General features: G+C 36.0%; 1 protein-coding gene across 5 annotated transcripts in view; it reads right to left on the bottom strand.

Annotated features, from left to right (window-relative positions):
• PTPN13 (protein tyrosine phosphatase non-receptor type 13) overlaps positions 1-24,773 on the bottom strand; it is a 210,665-nt gene that overhangs the window by 144,220 nt on the left and 41,672 nt on the right. For all 5 annotated transcript variants that reach the window (XM_045880821.3, XM_045880823.3, XM_045880824.3 and 2 more), the window contains exon 2: positions 12,872-12,991. In XM_045880821.3, the coding sequence (XP_045736777.1) occupies positions 12,872-12,986 (115 nt within the window). In that variant the 5' untranslated portion in view covers positions 12,987-12,991. The remainder of the gene's footprint in view (positions 1-12,871; positions 12,992-24,773) is intronic.

Genomic DNA, 24,773 nt, shown 5'->3' with positions numbered 1-24,773 from the left:
AAAAATAAAAAAATAAAAAAAATAAAAAGTTTTTGCACAGCGACGGAAACCAGCAACAACAAAAAAAGGCAACCTTCTGAATAGAAGATATTTGCAAATGATATAACCAATCACAGGTTAATATCTAAAATATAAAACAAGTTACAAAACTCAACACCAAAAAACCAAACAATCTGATTAAAAAATGGACAGAGATGAGATGCCTGGGTGGTTAAGTGTCTGCCTTTGGCTCAGGTCATGATCCTAGTGTCCTGGGATAGAGTCCTACCTCAGGCTCCTTGCTCAGCTAGGAGCCTGCTTCGCCCTCTACCTGCCTCTCCCCCTGCTTGTGCTCTTTCTCTCTGACAAATAAATAAATAAAATCTTTAAAAATAAAAAAAATAAAAAATAAAAGTAAGAAATGGACAGAGGACCTGAAAAGACATTTTACCAAAGACATACAGATGGCCAACAGACACATGAAAAGATGTTCAACATCACTAATCATCAGGGAAATGCAAACCAAAACTACAACCAGATATCATCTTACACCTGTCAGAATGGCTAAAACCAAAAAGACAAGAAGTAACAAGGGTTGGTGAAGATGTGGAGAAAAGGGAAAACTGCATTATTGGTACGAATGTAAATTGGTGCTGCCACTGTGAAAAACAGTATGGAGGTTCCTCAAAAAATTAAAAATAGAAATATTATATGATCCAGTATTCCACTACTGGATATTTACCCAAAGATAACAAAAATACTAATTCAAAAAAGATATATGCAGCTCTGTTTATTGCAGCATTATTTATAATAGCCAACATATGGAAGTAACCTAGGTGTCCATTGATAGACAAATGGATAAGGAAGATGTGGTACACACACATACACACACACACACCCCCACAGGAATATTATACAGCCAGAAAAAAGGATGAGATCTTGCCATGTGTGATAACATGAATAGACCTAGAGGGTATTATGCTAAGTAAGTCAGGATGAGAAAGACAGATACCATATGATTTTACTCATGTGTGGAATCTGAAAAACAAGTGAATAAATAATCAAAAAGCAGAATCAGAGCTATGAATACAGAGAACAAACCAATGGCTGCCAGAGGGGAGTGGGTGGAGGCTAGGCAAAACAAGTGAAGGGAAGTGAGAGATACAGGCTTCCAATTATAGAATGAATAAGTCATGGAAATAAAAGGCACAGTATAGGTAATATAGTTAATAATACTGTAGGGGCATCTGCGTGGCTCAGTTGGTTAGATGTGGAACTCTTGGTTTCGGCTCAGGTCATGATCTTAGGGTTGTGAGATCGAGCCCCGTGTTGGGCTCTATGCTGGGCATGGAGCCTGCTTGAGATTCTCTCTCTATCCTTCACCTTGTGCCCCTCCCCCCACTCATGTGCTCTTTTTCTCTTACCCCCAAATTAATAATATTGTAAGAGCATTGTATGGCAACAGATGATAGCTACATTTGTGCTGAGCATAGCATAACATACACAGAAGTTGAATCACTATGTTGTGTATCTGGAACTATGTAACACTGTGTCTCAACCATAATCAAAGAAGAAGAGGAGGAGAAGGAGAAGGCAGGGGAAGGGGAGGAGGAGGAGGAGGAGGAGGAGGAAGAAGAAGGAGAATTGAAAGGAAGGAGCATGAGGGAGACTTCCCAGGTGTTGGAAAGGTTCTTATCTTGATCTGGGTGGTAGTTATATGGGTGTGTACTTTCATAAAAGTCATCAGGCTGTAAAATTAACAATAATGCTCTTTATTAAGTAGATAAAGGGGATTAAGAAGTACAAACTTCCAGTTATTTAAAAAAAAAAAAAAGAGTAACACTTGTTACTATATACATTATACCTCAGTATTCCTTAACTATGAAATTCAAACAATATATAGTGAGTAAAATTCTTTCTATCAGCCTAGGATGAGGCTAGAAAGCATGACCTGTAGCAACTTTCCTGTTTAAATATATGACTCTTGGGACACCTGGGTGGCTCAGTCAGTTTAGTGTCTGCCTTCGGCTCAGGTCATGACCCAGGGTCCTGGTATTGAGCCCCATGTCAGGCTCCCTGCTCAGCGGGGAGCCTGCTTCTCCCTCTCCCTCTGTTTGTGCTCTATAGCATGTTCTCTCTCTCTGTCAAATAAAATTTTTAAAAAATGTATGACTCTTTAAATTTATAAAATGGTCTTTTTGTCACATCTTGAGCCAAAAAAATTTCAAATCAAAACAGTGTATTGACTGTGTATTTATGGGGGAGGTGCGGTTTACTAGAAGTGCTTCATACACTTGTTAAACAACTGACATTATTCATTTTAAGAATGCTAGATATTAATTTCATGTTTTATAGTTTGTTTCCAGGGAGAAAATGGGCTAATGTTGTCTGGTTCAAACACATTTAACTTGAAGGACCTGTTCATTGTGGCTTTATAAAGACAGGACAAGCTGTAGCTTGTCAAAGACAACTGATACACCCTGTTAATCAAGAAAATTATGACTGTAGATAATTAGGAATGTAATACAAAGAGACTAGTTAGGATTTGGTCTTTTAAAAGCACCATGGACTATACAAAGATTTACTCAAAAGCTTTTAATCCATAAAAACTTTCTATATTTCCTATAAAGGCTCATAAAACAAACAAACCAAGAAATCAGTTTGAAATTCAGTGCTTTGTCACTCTTCTCATGGATGAGTTATTTATTCTCCTTTGGTTCTACCAGATTGGAAGTTCTACAGTTCTCTCTTTTTTTTTCTGATTATCCTTACGAAGTTTAAGGATATATGACTAGGCAAGCTCTAAAGTCAATAAACCTACCATTCTCGTAAGTCAAACCCTTAAACTGTTTTAACTCCTATCACCTACCCTAGTCTAAATGCTATTAACTTTAAATCTGACATCATTATTATTGATGTTTTAATATAGCCAATGCTTATTTAGATTTACCATCAAGTTAACTAATTATTCTGCTTATCATCTTTTTTAAGCCTTCTTCCTTCTGGGTTAAATTTCTTTCTTCTGGAAATACATCTTTTAGTAGTTTCCTCAATGATGTTTTATTGATGGTAAATATTTACTTTTTACATGAAAATGCTTTTGTTTTGACAGTTTAAGTTTGACAGTTTAAGAGGACATTAATTTCTATCTGCACATTCTGGTACAGTAGCCATTAGCCACATATGGCTTTTAAGAACCGAAAATGTGACTAACATAACTGAGAAACTGAATTTCACATATATTTTAAATTTTAAAATGAAGGGGCACTTAGGTGGCTCAGATGGTTAAGTGACTCTTAATCTCAGCTCAGGTCTTGATCTTAGGGTCATGAATTCAAGCCCTGCGCTGGACTCCATGCTAGTCATGGAGCCTACTTAAAAAAATAAACAAATTTAAAAATTAGTGTTTAATCAGTTATTAGGAAACTTTTTACAGTATGCTTGGAACAACTTGAGTATGTAAACATACTTTTTCATCAATACCTTTTATAAAACCTAAATATTTTTGATGAAATTTAGAGTGAATCGAGATGGGCTGTGAATATAAAATAGATTTTAAATTAGAATAAAAAGGTGTACCTCTGGGCACCTGGGTGGCTGTCGTTAAGCGTCTGCCTTCCGCTCAGGTCATGGTCCCAGGGTCCTGGGATCGAGCCCCACATCGGGCTCCTTGCTCAGCGGGAAGCCTGCTTCTCCCTCCCCCACTCTCCCTGCTTGTGTTCCCTCTCTCGCTGTGTCTCTCTCTGTCAAATAAATAAAATCTTAAAAAAAAGTGTACATCTTATTAATACTTTTTTATATTGACAACATATTAGAATATTTTAATATATTGGATTAAATGAAATATTAAAATTAATTTCATCTATTTTTTAACCTTTTTAAGCATGGCTCCTAGATAATTTTAAATTATATCTATGGTGCATATTATATTTCCATTAGACAGTGTTGTTCTAGGTCATTCTTCAGTAATTTTTCTTCTTTTATTATTTTTAAAATAATTACAACATATTCTCACAGCAGTTTGAAGGTAATATTTTACCAAATTCTGATTCTATTGTTGCTGTTATGAAGTCCACAATTAGCCTAATTGTTTTTTCACTGTAACTAATCCATCTTTCCTACTCTGGCTTTAAAAATCTTCTCTTTATCTACTGTGTTCTGTATGTCCAAGCACATGAATCTAGGTTTGGTTATATTTTTGTTTCTTCTGACCGTGACTTAAACTTCTAGAATATGAAGATCTATGTATTTAATCAATTCTGAAAAATTCTCTACTATCGTATTTTCATTTATTGTTCTCTTTCTCATTCTCTCTAGTTTTCTTTTTTGGAACTCATTTGAGGGGTATGTTGGACCTTCTCATTCAATCTTCCATGAACCTTAACTCCCTTACATTTTTAATATCCAAGTGAACTCCTCAGTTCTATTGTACAGTTTACTAATTTTCTTGTTAAAAAGAAAAGAGAATCTGTGTAAACTGCTATTAAAGATCTCCTATGAGGTTATAAGCCTAGTACCTATATATTTAATTTCTTGATATTTAATTTTTTTTTTTTTTTAATCCTGCTTGTGTTAATTTGCTAAGGTTACCACTACACATATCAGAGCCAGAGTTAACTTCAACAATAGAATTTTCTCACACTTCTGGAATCTAGTAATCTAAGAGCACGGTGCCGGTAGGCCTGGTTTCTGTTAAGGCCTCTCTCTTTGCTTGTCCGTGGCCATCTTCTTGTGTCCTCACATAGTCTTTGCTCTGTGTTCGTCTGTCCTAATTTCTTATTAGTAAAATATCAGTCATATTGGATTCGAGCCCACTCAAATAACCTCATTTTAACTTAATTAACTCTTTAAAGACCCTACCTCCAAATACAGTCATATCATGAGGTATCAGGAGTTAAGAGGTTAAGAGTCAATACAGGACTCTTGAGAGAACAAAATATAGCCCATAACACTGCCTGTTTTTAAAATTTTCAGTGTCTTGGGCGCCTGGCTTCGACTCAGGTCATGGTCCTGGAGTCCCAGGATCGAGTCCTGCATCGGGCTCCCTGCTTGGTGGGCAGTCTGCTTCTCCCTCTCACCCTCCTCCCTCTCATGCTCTTTCTCTTCATTCTCTCTCTCTCAAATAAATAAATAAAAATCTTAAAAATATATACATATAAATATAAATAAATAAAATTTTCAGTGTCTTGAACTCCCTCCCTATATTTCTAATCACTTTAATATATTAAACTTTATACACTAATTTAGATATACTTATTAGATGATTCTAAGAATTTGATGATATTAATTTTTAAAGGTGGGGAATCTACTTCTGCTATTTGACCAATAAAGAGAAAAATAAACCAAGACAGTCTGGGTCAGCATTTGATTGGAAAATATTTTCTTTTGAAAACACAGAGTTTGGGGGCACCTGGGTGACTCAGTTGGTTGAGCATCTGCCTTCAGCTTGGGTCATGATCTTGAGGTCTTGGGGTCAGGCCCCACATCAGGCTCCCTGCTTAGCAGGGAGTCTGCTTTTCTGTCTGCCCCCTCCCCCTGCTTGTGCTCTCGCTCTCTCTCTCAAATATATAACATCTTAAAAAAAACCAAAAAACCACAAGAGTTAAAAAAAAAAAGAATTTCAAATTAAGAAAAAAGGCTAAGTTCTAAATTTAACAATAATCTTTAGAAAACATTTGATATATCTTAAAGTAGCTTTAATAAAGCATAATATGACACATAATAACTGCATATACTGAAAGAGTACAATTTGATGTTCTGACATATGAATACACTGTGAAACTATTATCACAATCAAGATAATAAACATATCCATCACCCCCCAAAAGTTTTCTCATACACATTGTAATCCCTGCATTCTATCCCTTCTTGAACCTCTCATCCCCAAGCAACCACCAATCTGCTTTATTACTACCGTTCAGTTTGCATACTTTATAGAGTTTTAGATTAGAATCATACAGTATGTTTTCTTTGTCTGACTTCCTTCACTCAGCATAATTATTTTGAAATTAATCCACACTGCTGCACGTATCAATAGTTTACCCCTTTTTATTGCTGTGTATTGTTTCATTATATGGACATACTATAATTTGTTCATCCATTCACCTGTTGATGGATATTTGGTTTGTTTCCAGGTTTTGCCTACTGCAAATAAAGCTAAGATGAGTATCTACATACAGGGCTTTGTTATGGACATAGGTTTTAATTTTTTTTGGTTAAGTACTTAGGAGTGTGTCTGATAAATGTATATTTAACTTTTCAAGAAACTGTTAAAACTGTTTCCAAAATGTGAAACTGGATCATTTTATATCCCCACTAGCAGTATATGAAAGCTCCAGTTCCCCCCAAGTTCTTGCCAATTCCTGGAATGGTTGACCTTTAAATTTTAAGCATTCTAATAGATGTGAAATAATATCTCTTTGTGGCTGTAATCTTACATCTTTCTGATGACTAATGATATTATTGAGATTTTTGTATTTCCCTGAAGTCTAATAATTTCAAGTTATTTGAAATTAGAAATCTGTATATCTTCTATGGAAAACTAGCTATTCAAATCTTTTGCCCATTTTGGGGGTTTGTTTGTTCCTTACTCCTGAGTTTTGAGAATTCTTTATATATTCTGGATATAAGCTTTTTTATCAGTTACATCATTTACAAATATTTTTGCCCAGTCTGTGACTTCTCCTGTCATTCTCTTAATAATGTTTTAAGAAGGGTGCCTGGGTGCCTCAGTCAGTTAAGCAGTAGACTCTTAATTTTGGCTCAGGTCATGATCTCAGGGTCCTAAGACTGAACGCCTTGGGCTCTGTGCTGAGTGTGGAGCCTGCTGAAGATTCTCTCTCTCCCTTTCCTTCTGCCCCTCCCCTTGCTCTCATGCTCTCTCTCAAAAAAAATTTTTTTTTGCCTCTATGTTCATGAGTTATATTGGTCTATAGTTTTATTTTCATTAATGTCTTTGTCTGATTTTGATATTAATGTTGACCTCACAGAATTAGTTGGGAAGTATTTGCTTTTCTTCAATTTTCTTCAGGTGTTTGATAAAGAATTGCTATTATTTCTTCCATAAATTTTTAGAATTCTCTAGCGAAGCAATGTGGACTTGGGGTTTTCTTTGTGGAACATTTAGAAATATACATTCATTCATCTTCATAGATATAGGGCAATTCAGGTTGTCTATTTGTTCTTGAATGAACTATGGCATATGGTAGTTTTTGTCTTTTAAGGTGTCCATTTCAATTTCAACAATGAATTTAAATTTCCATTTCAATTTTTTCAACAGCTTTGGTCATAACTTTCCCTTATTATTCTTTTAATATCTGTAGAATCTGAAATGATGTCACTTTTTTTTTTTTAAAGATTTTATTTATTTATTTGACAGAGAGAGAGAGACAGCGAGAGAGGGAACACAAGCAGGGGGAATGGGAGAGGGAGAAGCAGGCTTCCCGCTGAGCAGGGAGCCCGATGCGGGGCTCGATCCCAGGACCCTGGGACCATGACCTGAGTGGAAGGCAGATGCTTAACGACTGAGCCACCCAGGTGCCCCAGAAATGATGTCACTTTTGTCCCCTGATATTATTTCTCTAAACATTCTGTTGCTATGCTTATAGAAAGGCTATCAATTTTAAAACTTTATTGTCATGTATAATGAAGTAATTTTATGGCTCTAAATAGTTATTGCTCATAACGACTTGTTTTAAAATAGTTATATTATTTCTGCTCTGCCAACATTAATTTTTTTTAAAGATTTTATTTATTTATTTGACAGAAAGAGACATAGTGAGAGAGGGAACACAAGCAAGGGGACTGGGAGAGGGAGAAGCAGGCTTCCCGTGGAGCAGAGCCCGACGCAGGGCTTGATCCCAGCACCCCGGGATCATGACCTGAGCCAAAGGCGCTCTTGCCAACATTAATTCTTATAAGTCATTTAAACCGGGCCTTGTTCCCTTATCTCTAAAAATGATCAGGTGAAATGTGTTAAGATCTTTCCAGATCAAAGAGTTTGATTCCATAAATAAAAATATATAAGTATTTGTGGTTCTGAGTTTATGTATTTCTTGTATGTTATTTTTCCCTTTCAGTAGCAAGAAAATTTCCCTGGAAGCATTTACTTTTTATTTTTTTAAAAAAGATTTTATTTATTTATTTGAGAGAGAGAGAGAGAGAGAGAGCATGAGCAGGGAGGAAGGACAGAGGTCAAGGGAGAAGCAGACTCCCTGCTGAGCAGGGAGCCTGACGTGGGACTCGATCCCAGGACGCTGGGATCATGAACTGAGCTGAAGGCAGACACTTAACTGAGCCACCCAGGTGCCCTCCCTGAAAGTATTTATTAATGTAAGCAATTGCACTAATAAAAAAAAGAAAAAACTTACATTTCACTTAATTTTGATAATAAAATAACAGACAATTCTCTAGTACGACTGTTTTCCAGAACGGTACCCACAAATTCTACTTTTTAAAACACTTTTCAAGAAGTGAGGAACAGAGAAATTTATTTGGTATTTGTCCCAGATATCTGTAGTAATTTGTTTTCATTCATGCATATAAGCAAGTGTTTACAATGAAATATCGCCAAAGGTGGCTATATGCCCTGCTCTCTGCAACCTTGTTCAAATTTGTTTCCCAAAAAGAATAAGAAATGTAACAGTCTTCTTAATTTTCCAAGGATACTTGCTGTTAACTCTTTGAATGTTTTTATTTAGACAGTGAATTTTGCTTGTTTTTTAGCATTTTATCAAAATGCTTTATTCTATTTTTAACTATTTATTTAATTTACTAATTTCATTAATTATTATCTTATTTAATAAACAGGGAACCAGAAATGACTACATATAAAGGGATTTATATTCTTGCCTCAGTAAGGGAGATTATCTCTTTTCCTCTGATTAGTCATGAAGAGGCAAATTTAGCAACAACCAATCATCCACTCTAATACCTTAAAATCCCTTAGATTCAAAACATCTGTTTTCTGCAAAGAGCAACAGTTCCATAACTAAGAAAAAAAAAAAATCACTGTTTTGGGGAACTAATACTGTAAACTAAATTTTCAAGGCAGCAATAATTTCAGTTCTAAAGATGATCTAGAAAGCACATGAGAATGGCAGTGCTTTCTTATTATCTAGGAACACTCAGTTCTTGCATGAGTTCATCCATAATGTAAAAGCTAAATCTTAAATGAATATATATTTTCTGACATTAGCTATGCCTTCCAATCAATTAATAAAGTAGATTAAGAAGCATACAGTTAGAGTGTCATAATATGAAAGGACCCTTAATGAAATTCTTCCAGAATTTCTATTTCATTTGCCATTTTAATTTCCTAATTAAAAAAATAGGCAGAAAACAAAAAGGGTGGGGGGAGGGCAGTGCCTGGGTGGCTCAGTTGGTTAAGTGTCTGCCTGAGGCTCAGGTCATGATCTGGAGGCCTGGGATTAAGCCCCACATGGAGCTGTGCATCCAGCTCCCTGCTAGGCAGGGAGTCTGCTTCTCCCTTTCCCTCTGCTCCTCCCCAGCTCATGCTCTTGCTCTCTCTCTCCCTCTCTCTCTCTCTCGCTCACTCTCACAAATAAATAAAATCTTTAGAAGAAAATAAGCAAAAAAGTAAAATCCAACCGTCTACTATTTACAAGTGATACCTAAATTTTAACACAGCTGATTTGAAAGTAAAGGAGAAAAGATACTAGGTAAATGACAAGGAAAAGGAAGCAGAGGTGGTAATATTAAAGAGCAGACTGCATAGACTTTAAGTCAATGAGTAGTAAAAAGGGAAAAAAGTTATTTTATATTGATAAAATATCCAGTCCATTTAAATTAGTCATTAGCCATTATATGTATCATATAAAATAGCATGAAAACACATGTTGGCAGTAGTAAGAAGACAGGGAAAGACATCATTATAATGGGAAATTTTAACTATCCCTATGAATTCGACAAATTAAGTATACAAACTAATATGGTTACAGAAAAATTTTAAAAGCACTAACAAGGTTAATTTATATCCTAGAAATAGAAAATACACATTCTTTTCAAATTCCCACAGACTATTTTACAAAATAGACCATATACAAGGCCATAACAAAATCTTTAAAAATTATAAAAAGTAGTCATAGAGATTGCACATTTTAACAATCATAAAACAATAAAACTAAGAAACTTGTAATAAAAGGAGAACCAATTATCAGTATCACCATCATCTAAATGTGTGGAATTATAGTTTTCAAAAAGTTCTATATTTTTCCTTCTCTGAAAAGAAACTCCTTTAAATATGGTGTCTTTCAATAAGGTCATGCTTAGATATCATTATTCTATGAATAACAACCACAATAATTTTGTTTTAAAAAAGGCTAAAATTGCTGGGAGGCTCAAAAAGATTAAGAAACATCATTTTCTTGATTTGTGTTCAATAATCCCCCAGTGGAAATGCTTATTTCCAGCCTTGTATTCATAGGAGCTCATACTTGAACTTATATACTGAAAAAGACACAGGAGCCACATACAAGTTCAAGAAGATAGGGAAAGAAACACCATCCATCAGAACCAAAACTAAGGTTTATATAATAGACACAAAAAGACAAAACCAAGAGAATAAAATACATTTTAGAAAAACAAACTTCTTAGAGACCATTGTATTTTACTTGCATTTCCACCCCTAACATTCCTACTGTTATTCATAAGGGTGTCTACTAGAAAACCAAGACCAACACCATTCATTCACAAACTAAGCAAGCTAATAATTGTTTTATTTCAATTTGTTATAACGGTCAGGAGAAGAACTTGGGCCAAAAAGATACCATGTTATCAAACCAGGGAATGAAAATTTACAGAGATTTCAGATAAAAAAAAAATCAAATAAGCATAAATTTCCTCCAAATAAATACAAATTTCCAATTGTCAATTATAATGGTTGGTAATTTCCAGAATGCCAAAGAAGCCAAATTCAATTTCTCTATATTACTGATGTTTCCCTGTGAATTGGATTGAAGGCCTTATGGTATCCAGCTCCCATTGGACGGTGTTTAAGACCTAAATGCCTCACACTTCATATATCCAGTAAGTCTCTCCATTATAATGTGCCAATATGCTATGCAGTAATTGTAATCTTAATGACAAGTACTTTACATTCAGACATTCAGTCTCTATTAACATTACAAAATTTGAAAGAAGAAAAACCCCTAGGTATTTGCAGTGTGCCAGATACTTTGTATGAGTCATGGCCAGGGCAGTGATCCTGCCATTAGTATAATAAAAAGAGGTATTATCTCTCCCTCCTCTGAACGTCTGTAGGACTTACTGCCCCAATCATTTATTTGGCACAGGTTCTTGAAGTAGTAAACTCTTCACACGCATCTTGTCTGATTTGAGTGAATCCTTCAGGGCAACAGTTTCAACCTCTACTTATTGGGATCTTCCACACAAAACCTTACAGGCAACAGTTGTTTTCTTGAATATTAAACTGACTATTGTTAGCTAACTAAAGAATGCCACCAACATATCTTTCCTTCAACAACATCTCTGGAGCATGATTACTGCTTTATACTCCAGAATGCCCATACTTCCAAATTTTCTGAAAAATGAAAATGAAGCAAACAAAGACAAGGTCTGCTTAAAATAGCTAGATTTAAGGTAAGTGGTATTAGATAAAATGAATAAATTTTCTTTAGAGTAATCCTAACTCTAATCAAAGATCTAAAAAACCTAGTTTATAGCAGAATTGGGAGGGCCCCAACACTGTTTCAAATTCCTGTCCCTGGATTAGAAAATAAAAGCAATGACAACAAAGCTTTACCATCTGTCTCCAAACATTCTTCCTCTCTGCTCTAGACCTTCTTATACTCAGTGAGTGGTCACCTCTACACCTTCCAAAAGGTTCCCATGGCTCGTGGTCTTCAGCAATAACATTGTCTAATGATTCTCTAACATGAATCAAAATATCCTTAAGGACTTGTTAAACACAAATTGCTGGGCTCTACCCCTAGAGTTTCGTATTCAGTACGTCTAGTGGGGACCCACATTATTTGCATTTCTAACCAGTTTCAGGTGATGGTGATGCTACTCAACCAGAGACCATACTTCAAGAAACTATATTATATGCTCAAATCTTCCCCCATTTCTGAAATGTTTATTGTGTCTGACTAAATTACTCAAATCAATTTTAAAGTTTAATTCTTCTTTTAGATGAAGGTTGATTTCTTTACCTATTATTCTAAATAGGTGTTGGCCATGCGGGCTAAATGGCAAACACCATCTTCATGTGGAACCTTTTAGTATAGTATTAAATGTTTTTGGACAAAGAGTGACTCCCTAACTTTTCCAGCTCCAAAATGCCAACAGCCATTTGGACCCGGTGATCATCTCTATAGGAAAGCGCCAAACTAGTTATTCAGCCTACATTATCTTAATTTAGCGTTACAGGGATGCACATATTACTCCCTCTGCTGGGAATGTTTTCCCCTTCTCCAGTTAACTTTTCTTCTTTCTTAGCTCAGAGGTGACTTATTCAGGGAACCTTCCTTTTCTTCCCCATGACTAGGTCAAATCCTATTAGGGGTTTTCACAGTCACTGAATCCTCTCCTTCGTAGTTCTTGTCATGGTTGCATTTTTTACATTTGCTTATATAAGTATTTTAACTAATAGCAATTTTCTGCACTGGATTACAAGCTCCAGACCAGACAGGCAAATATTTTTGGACTGGATCACCATTATATTTTCAGCACCTAGCACAATATCAGGGACAAAGAAGATGTTCAAATGAAGGTAGACAAGATCTGAGCTTTTTTTGCCCAAAGAAAGATAAGAAAAAGTATTCCTTTCTTTACTCTGCCTCTTTGTTTTTCAGCCACCTGATACTCAAACAAACAAACAAAAAGCAAGCAAGAAAAAGACAAAAAGACTTACCTTTTCTGAATAATTCTTGGAGACTTTCAGCACTTTGATTTAATACAGCCCATATTTCTTCTTCCTGCAGAGGTCCACCCCGAACCTCCAGGGCCTCAGCTAGTGACACATGCATATTACCTAAGAAACAAAGGTAACAGGTGGGCTACACATCAGCAACTTGTACTGCACGTGCAATAGTGGAAGTTCGACATCCGTGATGAGAGACTGAGGTTCCTGGCTACCTCATTTCTCAATATGGACTTCAATCTAGATATCATCCTACATCTTAAATGCATAGAGGATAAAGGGATTGGAGGGAAAAAACCCTCAAAACAGCGACTTGCCCTAGCCCCATAAGGTCAGCTTCAGAGCCTGAACCGGAAAACAGGTGGTGACTATTTCATGGGAGAAGACAGAGACTTCAAGGTCCCAGGAGGCAGCAAAATGCAGATGATAAAATCAAAACAGCCAGATTGAACAGAAGTCCTTTCAGATTATAGTTCTAGGCTTCATCCTATCCATCCCAGGTAATAAGAGGACAGGAGCTCCTACGGCCATGGTGCATGAAGCTGAAATAAGATGGAACACATTTCTTCCATTCACTAATTGATTTCTCTATCTTTGATATATACAGTATAACTATAAATTTTGTACTGAATGGACTTAACTACTTCTAGACCCAGCTTTGCTGCCAACTTAGCATTTGCCCTTGGAAAAGTCATTTCACCTCTAAACCTCAGTTTTCCATCTGTGACATGGGAATAATAATAATAATAATAATGCCATTTTGGGGTTTATAATGGGGAAAAAGGGTATTCCTGTAAACATCCTTTGTAATCTAACTCTATAAAGGTTGAATTAATAAAAAATCAGAAGGGTGCCTTTGTGGGGACATTTCTGTAGGGTCAAATTTTTCAATGGCATTCAATTAAGTGGGTGATAGAATGACAAATTTTAAGGTTTTCTACTGGGGCACAATAATCCTACTTTCATCGTGAAAGGGGGGAATGCAGTTACTTAATATCATCATATATAAAGTTTCCTACACTGACATTTCTTGAAAAGAAAATTGCTCTTGATCACTAAGATTTCTACCCATTCTAACCAATTTAAGTATAATGTGCATAATGTATATCTCTTGGTAGGCAGAAGCAGATGGGTTTGGAAAAGAAGCTAGAGGGAGTGGAAAATGTTAAATGCTTATTTTCTGTAATTATATCCTTCATTAAATTTTAAACTTAACCTATTAAAAAACAGCTGTTTCAGACAAAAGCTGACTTTGTTTACTCAACTAACGATGATGGCTAATATTTTTTTAAATTTACATTTACGATACTTTAACCCAGACTGAAAAAAAGCAATTCCAGCTACAAATGAGGACAGCCATGTCTTGTTACTTTCCTTTTCAAATGTTTACTATGGCATTTTATGCTTAGTATCTGCCTTAAGGGGTGTGCACTTAAATGTACAGTGTAGTAGTTAAAAGGGAAGATGTAAGATACTGCTTAGAAAAAGCCAAAGGCATTTTTACTTAGCTTGCACAGAACTGATTATTTATTTAGGCACCTCTCCCTCACAAAAAAACTGTTTCTTATGCACTTTATTAAATGATAGTACATTTAAAAAAAAAATAGTGAGATGCATTGCTTTCTAAGAGACATCTGAGTTATTATCTTCTACAGAAAACACGGCATGAAATTTGAAGTTTCAACAGTCGCATCAAGATACTATTAGCAATCAGATACCAACAGGATTTGTGAGAAAGTCTACCCTGTAGCAAATTTCCAAACTAATATGTCTGAGAATACATATAAAGATAAAAAGAGTAGAGAGAAAATTGCATACGAAGAATTTCTTTTAAGATAGCTGTACTGATTTTCATGCCTCCTTCCCAAAACAGGAGGGGTATAGTATAGGAAGGTGCCTTTGTTTGACCTCTAGCTGGTAAAAGAGGCCTCCATGGGACCATTATGAGTGCTTCCCTGATATTAGGGATGCCATAGGGAGGACACCACAGACTGGTACCTGATACTTTAGGAATCTAAAGGTTTCTAAATCTAAAGGCTCTCCCTCTGACACAGAAGCTAAAGAGGAGAGGGCACATGAGATTCAGAGTGATGAAGCATGCTGTATTTGGGATGGGAAGGTGTAAATAAGCAGGCCCACACAGAAGGCCAGCTTGGAGCTAACAAATCCTACCCAGACGATGAAAATGTTACAAAATTTAGGTTGTGGTAATGGTTAAACAACTCCGTGTCTATACTAAAAACCACTGAAGGTACATTTTAAAAGGGTAAATTTTATGATATGTCAATTATATCTCAGGAAAGGTATCTAAAAACAAAACAAAACAAAACAAAAAAACAACCCTACTCAGAGTACCTCTTGAGTTCCCAGAGAACCTCCAGGAGGGGGAAGGTGGGGGAAGGGGAGGAGTGATGAACAGAAAGGATTAAGGGGTAGGAAGAGAAAGAGGAGAAGGAAGAGGAAAAAGAATTCAGTAGGGCTCATAGGAAGAATCATTTTTTTAAAATGTCACAGGAAGTATAGCTCCAGTAAAGGTCTCTGAAGAACACACAAAAGTACACATAAGGGAAAGAGTCAACCTTAAGAACATACCAAGTTCAAAAAGAGTTACAGGTCAGGTAAAAAAAATTGTTTGCCTCTTTACCTTTCTTCCTGCCCCTAGTTTAAATCCTGATGGGATCAGATAAAGCAACTTGCCAGTGGGTGAGGAGATAAGCAACAAAAAGAAGAGTCAAGCACACAGCCTCGTAGCTAGGGGAGGGAATAGTTTTAGCTTTGAATGAAGACTGAAGTGTTGATTAATATACTTACTAGGCACTTTTTTTTAAAAAAGATTTTATTTATTTATTTGAGAGAGAGAGAATGAGAGAGCACATGAGAGGGGGGAGGGTCAGAGGGAGAAGCAGACTCGCCGCCGAGCGGGGAGCCCGATGCGGGACTCGATCCCAGGACTCCAGGATCATGACCTGAGCCAAAGGCAGTTGCTTAACCAACTGAGCCACCCAGGCGCCCACTAGGCACTTTTAATTACAGAATTGACACTGTATTTTCAACTTGAGTGACTGTAGTTATTAGTGACTGTAAGGAGAGAATTATGGACCCGAGTTTTTATTTTTAATTTTTATTATTTATTTTGAGAGAGAGAGAGTGTGGGAAGGGGGCAGAGGGAGAGGGGAGAGAGAGAATCTTAAGCTAGAGTCATGCCCAGTGCAGAGCCCGATGCCGGGGCTTGATCTCACCACCCTGAGATCATGACCTGAGCCAAATTAAGTGTCAGGCACTTATAACTGACTCGGACACCTAGGTGCCCCAGACCTGAATTTTTTATAAAGAGGCAACAGAAGAACTTCTCTCATGGAAGGAAGGAAGGAAGGTGATGGACAAAATAAGTTGCTTATGATTATACCTTATGCATTGTAAAGAAAATGATCTGTATCACACACACAAAGTTTTAAATCTTAAGATACAGATTTTTACTTATTTTTAAAGAAATAGGTTTTTAAAATATAATTATTTTCTATAAGAAAATGAAAAAGTAAAAGTAACTTACAACAGAATTTTTTCAGTGTTTGACTTTTCTATCTATAAAGATTACTAATTATACTTCTGTTGCTTGACTCCATCAGGCTGAATTATATTTTATTAATCCTCTTAATTTTTATTAAAAAGTTTTTGTCCATTCACTGTAGTAGGATCTCTACGCATCTCTGGTTGGAACTTGTTAGAACTCCAAAACCTAGAAAACATTGTTTTCTAAAGCAATATTATCTAGCTAACAGAATAGATTTGATATTTATAATTTATAATTTGCTAGAAAAAGACTTTAAGATTTTTAAAAACTGCATCACCCTTCTAATCGCCCAATCTCAAAACTTAATGTAATGTTAAAGCAGCTTTCTAAATATCAAACAACACTATACCTTCTAAATTGTCTATCACCATGTTTGGCAACTGCTTACCATCATCATCATTTTTTTCTGTTACTTTTATTCACCTTTACTATAGTTTTCCAGATCATTAGTTCTGAAAGGAAAGAGAAGACAAAGAAATGAAAGAAATGCATAAGTATAAGGATGAAAAAAAAGTGGAGAAAAAGAAGCTTGAAGTCAACCAACAGATAAGGGAAACAATTTGTCATGAAAATTCTTTTTTTTTTTTTTTTAAATTAGAGAGAGAGAGAGAGCGCGCGCACACAAGCAGGGGAAGCAGCAGAGGGAGAGGAAGAAGCAGGTTCCCCAATGTGGGGCTTAATCCCATGACCCTGGGATCATGACCTAAGCTGAAGGCAGATGCTTAACTGACTGAACCACCAAGGCGCCTCTGTCATGAAAATTCTTAAAAGTGTATTACTTCAGTTGTTTTCTTTAGGCACAGTACTAGATAACCTGGGGTACAGATGTATGACTGGAATTATTTTACTATCAAAGAGGTTCTGCTCTACAGTAAACTTAACTGTATTCTTCACTTTTGTTTCCTTGAGTGTTGTTGGTTACATAAATAAGTTTAAGGGAAGACTTTCAAATAAGAAAAATTAATTATATTACATAACCAGAATCATTACTGTGTTTTTGGTTAACACAAGTATTAACTATCATGACCTTAAAACTGTGCCCAGTCAGACAAAGCCACAAAAGGATTCTAACAGATGTCATCTTAATCCTGAGGGATTTGTGTCACTCACAAATAGGAAGCACAGAAAAGTGATTCCAAAAAGAATGAAATAGTAAACAGATTAACTGAATCCAATCAAGTCATGTAATAACCTGTCTGGGGGTAGACTAATGAATTAGGTGTGTTTAAGTTGATTCTAAGGAAATAGGGCTGTAAGACTACCCTGTTTTAGAACAAAGCAACTACAGAATAGAGCTCAGTGTGTGCCACTAATTTTGGGCAAAGAGCCACTCACCATCCTGGCTAAGGACATCTTTGGTCATTAAGAAACCATGAGTTGAGAAAGCAACCTCCAAAACTGTAAGTTATCTTTTAACCCAAAAAGAGTCACAATGAAGTTTATAAAAAGTTTAAGAGAAGCAAGCTCATATATTAGTTATTTTTGAAAATTAAAGAATCTGTCGGGTGCTTGGGTGGCTCAGTTGGCTAAGCATCTGACTCCTGATTTCAGCTCAGGTCATGATCTCAGGGTTGTGGGATTGAGCCCTGGGCTGGGCTCCCTGCTAGGTGGGGTGTCTGCTTGAGATGCTCTCTCTCTCTCTCTCTCTGCCCCTCCCCCTGCTCATGTACACCCTCTCTAAAATAAATAAATCCTAAAAAAAACCCCAAAATTAAAGAATCTGTATATATTTGGAATTTTAGCTGTTTCTAAACAGAAATAGGTCAGATAGAGTAACAGATATACTTTGTGATGCCAATTTAAATAATATAATTGAGAAAATGAGTTCCAACTTGTATTTTAAAATGTATAAAATGTCACTGAAACATCTAAGAGAACTTAAATCTTGGCATACTTACAAGTTTTCATTCATCAGATTTATTTAAATACTCAGGAAGGTTTTTTTGGTCAGTCAGACAACTGAAATACCTTTTATTTTTAAAGATTTACTTATTTTAGAGGGAAAAAGAGAGCACAAGCAGGAGGGGTAGAGGGAGAGGGAGAGAGAGAATCTCAAACAGACTCCAAAAAGAGCGAATATGACACAGGACTTAATCTCACGACCCCAAGATCACCACCAGAGCCAAAACCAAGAGTCAGACGCTCAGCTAACTGTGCCACCCAGGAGCTCGTGAAATACTTTTAAAAAATTTACTCTTAATTATATGAGTGCAGTTTAAAATATTTAAGAAAATTTAATTAATAAAGTTTGAAAATGTGATTACACATCCAAAGAACTCCTTAAAAGTAACTATTAAAATCTTCTACAAGTATAATAAAATAACTAAATTGACCTTAGAAGCTTAAGAACTAGGTTCTAGAATTTTTAATAAAAAATTTAAAATAATTTTCAATAAGCTTTTCTGCATACAATAATACCTCAGAGTCCATTTTTAAAAACGTTTATTTATTTTAGAAAGAGAGAGAGAGCACACGAATGGGAGGGACAGAGGAAGAGGGAGAATCTCAATCAGACTCTTCACTGAGCATGGAGCTGATGCAGGGCCGACACGGGGCTCAGTCTCACGACCTTGAGACCAAGACCTGAGCAGAAATCAAGAGTTAGACGCTCAATGAACTGTACCACCCAGGTGCCCCAGAAGCCATTTTTTTTTTTTTTTTTAAGTTAGGAGAAAATCAATTTGACAAAGTTTTCTTAGATACAATATCAAATGGAAAAGGGGACCATCTTACATGGTTGATGGGAATGCAAACTGGTGCAGCCACCCTGGAAAACAGTATGGAGGTTCCTCAAAAAGTTAAAAATAGAACTACCCAATGATCCAGCAATTGTACTACTAGGTATTTATCCAAAGGATACAAAAATAGTGTTTTGAAGGGGCTCATGCACCCCCAATGTTTATAGCAGCAATGTCCACAATAGCCAAACTATAGAAAGAGCCCAGATGTCCATCGACAGATGAATGAAGAAGATGTGGTGTGTACACATATATATATATATATATATATATATATATATATATATAATGGAATATTACTCAGCCATCAAAAAGAATGAAGTCTTGCCATTTGCAACAATGTGAATGGAGCTAGACAGTATAATGCTAAGTGAAATAAGTTAGAGTGAGACAAATACTGTATGATTTCACTCATATATGGAATTTAAGAAATAAAACAGAGGATCATAGGGGAAGGCAGGGAAAAGTAAGATGAAAACAGAGAGGGAGACAAACCATAAGAGACACCTAACTCTAGGAAACAAACTGAGGGTTGCTGGAGGGCAGGTGGGGGGGATGGGGTAATTGGGTGATGGGCATTAAGGAGGGTACTTGACGTAATGTACCGGGTATTGTATGCAACTGATGAGTCACTAAATTTTACCCCTAAAACCAAAAAAGATACAATATCAAATGTGTGATCCATAAAATAAAAAATGATAAATTAGGATCTATCAAAATTAAAACCTCTGCTCTTTGAAGAGAACTATTAAAAGAATGAAAAAAAGCCACATATTAAAGGAAAATATTTGCTGATAAAAGACTTTTATCCAGAAAAATAATTATCAAGTCAGTAATGGGAAAATAATCCAATTTAAAAAAAAATGGGCAAGAGATTTGAATAGACACTTCATCAGAGAAAGTATATGGATGTCAAACATATGAAAAGATGCTCAACATCGTTAGTCATTAGGAAAATGAAAATTAAAACAATGAGACACTGTTACATAGATATCAATGGCTAAAATGAAAAAGACTGTCTGAACTGAGTATTGACAAGGATGTGGAGGAACTGGAACTTTCATACACTGCTAGTGGGAATGTAAAATGGTACCCTTTGGAAAAATATTTGTTAAGTTTCTTAAATTAAATACAAGCTTGCCATATGGTCTAGTCATTCCCCTCCATGTTATTTACTCAGTAGAAATTTAAGCACATATCTATATGAAGATTTACATGCAACCTTCATTGCAGCTTTGTTGTAATAGCTGAAAACTGGAAACAAGCAAATGTCTGCCAACAGGTGAATGGATAAATAGATTTTAGTATATTTCCACAATGGATTATTAATCAGCAATAAAGAGGAATGAACTTTTACTGATACATGCAACAATATGTATCTCAAAATAATTATGCTAAGTAAAGGAAACTAGACAAAAAAAGTACATGATTTATGATTACATATGTACAAAATAATAGAAAATGCAAATGAATCTATAGTTAGAGAAAGCGGTTCAGTTAGCCTGAGGATGTCATTGCCCTGTGGAGAAGCATGTGGGAGTGATTATAAAGGGACATGAGAAAATGTTTGGGGATGATGGATATGTTCATTACCTTTACTGTGATGATGGTTTCACAGATGCATACATATTTCATAACTTACCAAGTTGTATACTTTAAATATGTATAGTTTATTATATATCTCAATTATGCATCAATAACACTGTTTAAAAGAGAAATAACTAAACTCGACAAAAGGAAGACAGCATTGCTTTTCTTTGTCCCATAAAGCTGTCTGAATTTTGTTATTGTCAGAAGGAACCAAGCCCCAACTTCAGGTAACACATGCTTTAAAAAAAAAAAAAAAAGACTTGTTTTCTAAAAGTTAACTTCTCCCATTAAAAAAAAAAACTATGACTACAAAAACCAAAATCTATGGCTAAAGTCTAAGATCTTCCCTCCTCAAACAGCCAAAGCATATCTAAGATGCCATATAACTTAGATGTTAGTAAAATTAGAATTTGTGCATTGATAACACAATCTTTTTAAAAACCCATTATTCAAGATAGCAATCCCTTGTTTTTCTCTCAACTTCTAATTTTGTAAGCATTTAAACCCAAAATGATAATCACAATAATTAGAGGACACATCAAATAACGTCAAATTATTTCTTTTTAACTACTGACCCAGAATGGCAGACACCAAGACAGATATATTCAAAGTAGAAACAATAAAAGCACTATTATAACTCTAGAAGACTAAAAGCTAATCTCCCTGAATAAATATATACATTAGTTTCTTTCCATTAGGGTGTAAGAATCGATAGATCAGATAGTGGGGAAAAACATTATTGCCTAATATAGTTAGGAAAGATTAAGGAAGAATTGGGATTTTTTTAGGAGAAAAAGAGATAAAACTCAGTGAAGTTTTAATTGGATGTTGCCTCAAGATAGAAAACAGCACGTGTCTAAACATTTTTATTGAAGCTGGAGCAATGCTTAATACTTGTCAACTTTTCCATTTTACTTTTCCAGTGAGAGAAGAGAAACTAAAACAAACACAAATCTAAATTGCCTTTCTGGGCCTCTGGCTCATGTCAACCACTTATCTAAATAGAAATCATATATGCCTGTTCCCTGCTTTCAAAGACAGCTTCAAAAAACCAGAAGAAAAAACTCTGGAATTCTTTACTCTCTATGTATCATTTAAACTTAGGAGAAAAGTAAAATGGAGGGGAAAATCCCTAATTTCACATGCTACATTTCTCCTCACAACTGGGAAGTACCAACAGAAAGTAATGTCATGGTAGAATTTCAGTTTTGAGTATTGTCTTTCTACATCACCCCTCCTCCCCACCCACTGACTTTTGCTAAGATCATTGCTTTAGAGTACTCACTGGTCTTCCTGAAGAAATGTAGACTTAAAATGTATCAGAGGGGGCAACCACTAAAGGAAACAAATATGTATAAAGCATAAAAGACTAAGATAAAAATTTGTATTTGTCCTTTATTTATATAATAAACAAATTAGTGTGGTAGGCAGAACTTTGAGATTGCCCTGAACATTCCTTTCATGTTGTGAATGGCCTATGTGGGGGCACAGAGCAAAGACCAAGGGGTGGCCTCTAGAAACAGACAGTGTACTCCAGCCAACAACCAGCAAGAAAATGGTCCTGCAATCACAAGGAACTGAATTCTAACAACCAGTGAGCATGGCATAGGATTCTGAAGCCTCAGAAGATACTGTAGTCCCAATTGACACTTTGATTTCAGTCTGGTTAGATCCTGAAAAGGGGAACCAGCTAATCTACACCCAGTCTCCTGACCAACAAGAAACGTAAAATCATAAATTTGTGTTGCTTTAAGATGCTAAACTTTGAGATGATAATTTGTTACATTAGAAAACTAATACGGATTTTTGTACCTGAACCCTGGGATGCTGCATTAACAATAAAAACGTGAGCACAGCTTTGGAATTGGATATTGAGTAGCAGCTATGAGAATTTTGAGATGCGTGATAGGGAAAGTCTAACTTGCCTTGAATAGATTTTTTAATAGACATCTGGACCTTAATCTGGATGCTGCTGGTAAGGACTCAGAAGGAAATGAGGAACATGTAATAGGTGTACCTTAGAGATATTGCAGGTTCAGTTTCAGACCACCACAAGAAAGTGAGTATTGAAATAAAGCAAGTCAAATGAAATTTCTGGTTTCCCAGGGCAGATAAATTATGTTTACACTATAATCTACTAAGCATGCAATAGCATTATGTTTAAAAAAAATCACTGTATATACCTTAACTTAAAAACTTTAGCGCTAAAAAATTCTAACTGCCACCTAAGCTTTCAGTGAGTTGTCCTCTTTTTGCTGGTGGAGGGTCTTGCCTTGATGCTGATGACTGCTAACTGATCAAGGTGGTGGTTGTTACAGGCTGGGGTGGCTGTGGCAATTTCTTATAATAAGACAACAGTGAAAATGCCACACTGATGGACTCATTCATAAATGATTTCTTTGTACATGCAACGGTGTTTGACAGCATTGCACCCATAGTAAAACTTCTTTAAAAACTGGATATGGGGTGCGTGGGTGGCTCAGACGGTTAAGCATCCAATTCTTCATTTCTGCTCGGGTCATGATCTTAGGGTCATGAGATGGAGCCCAGCGTTGGGCTCCACGTTCAGCTGGGAGTCTTCTTGAGTCTCTCTCTCCGTCTTACTGCCCTTCCACCTCTCCCATGCGAGCTCTCTCTCTCAAATAAATAGATCTTTAAAAATAAGTAAATAAAATAAAAACTGGAGTCAATCCTCTCAAAGCTGCTGCTGCTTTATCAACTAAGTTAACGTAATATTCCAAATTCTTTGTTGTCATATTGACAACCTTCACAGCATTTTCACCAGGAGTAGATTTGATCTCAAGAAACTACTTTCTTAGCTCATCCATAAGAAGCAACTCTTCATCTGTTAGTTTTATCATCAGATTGTAGCAATTCAGTCACATCTTCAGGCACCACTTTTGATTCTAGTTCTCTTGCTATTCCTATCATATCTGTAGTTACTTCCTCTGCTTGCATTCCTCAGTCATCCATCATCTGAGGCTCAGAATCCTATGCCAACGTCAACTTCTTCCGAAAAGTCCTATTAATGTTGGTATAGTTACCTCTTCCCATGAATCATAAATGTTTTTAATGACATTCAGAAAGGTGAATACTTTCCAGAAGGCTTTCAATGTATTTTTCACAGGTCCATCAGAGGAATCAATATCTATGGCAGCTATAAGCCTTACAAAATGTACTTCTTAAGTAGAAAGTCACAAATAGTCCTTGATTTATGGGGTGCAAAATGGATGCTGTGTCAGCAGGCATGAAAACAACATTCATCTTAGACATGTCCGTCAGAGCTCTTAGGTGACCAGGTGCATTGTCAATGAGCAGTGATATTTTGAAAGGTATCTTTTTTCCTGAGCAAGTGGGTCTCAACAATGGGCTTAAATATTCAGTAAACCATGTTACAAACAGATTTGCTGTCATCCAGGCTTTGTTGTTCCACTGAGGTACAGGCACATTAGATTTCACATAATTCTTAAGGGCCCTAGGAATTTCAGAATGGACAAGCATAGGCTTCAAGTGACGTCACCAGCTGCCCTACCCGTAACAAGAGAGTCACAGCCTGTCCTTTGAAGCTTTGAAGCCAGGCATTAACTTTTCCTCTCTAAGCTATCAAAGTCATAGCCGTCTAGGACTGATAGACTTCCAATAGAAGGCTGTTGGATCTACACTGAAAATCTGTTTACCGATGGCTTCATTAATCATCTTAGTTAGATCTGGATAACTTGCTGCAGCTTCTACATCAGCACCTGTTGCTTCACTTTGACTTTTATGTTATAGGGACAGCTTCTTTCCTTAAACCTCATGAAATAACCTCTACTAGCTTCCAACTTTTCTTCTGCAGACTCCTCACCACTCTCTGCTTTCAGAGAACTGAAGAGAATTGGGGCAATGTTCTGGATTAATTCCCTATCCAGGCAACTAAAACTTTCTCCGTATCAGCAATAAGGCTGTTTCACTTTCTTATCATTCCTGTGTTCACTAGGTAGCACTCTTACTTTCC

The sequence above is a fragment of the Mirounga angustirostris genome, unplaced genomic scaffold, assembly GCF_029215605.1.
Source record: "Mirounga angustirostris isolate CCGP_5_RB_7025 unplaced genomic scaffold, mMirAng1.0.hap1 SCAF_2, whole genome shotgun sequence".
Taxonomy (NCBI): domain Eukaryota; kingdom Metazoa; phylum Chordata; class Mammalia; order Carnivora; family Phocidae; genus Mirounga; species Mirounga angustirostris.
This window is presented reverse-complemented; position numbering and strand designations above follow the sequence as displayed.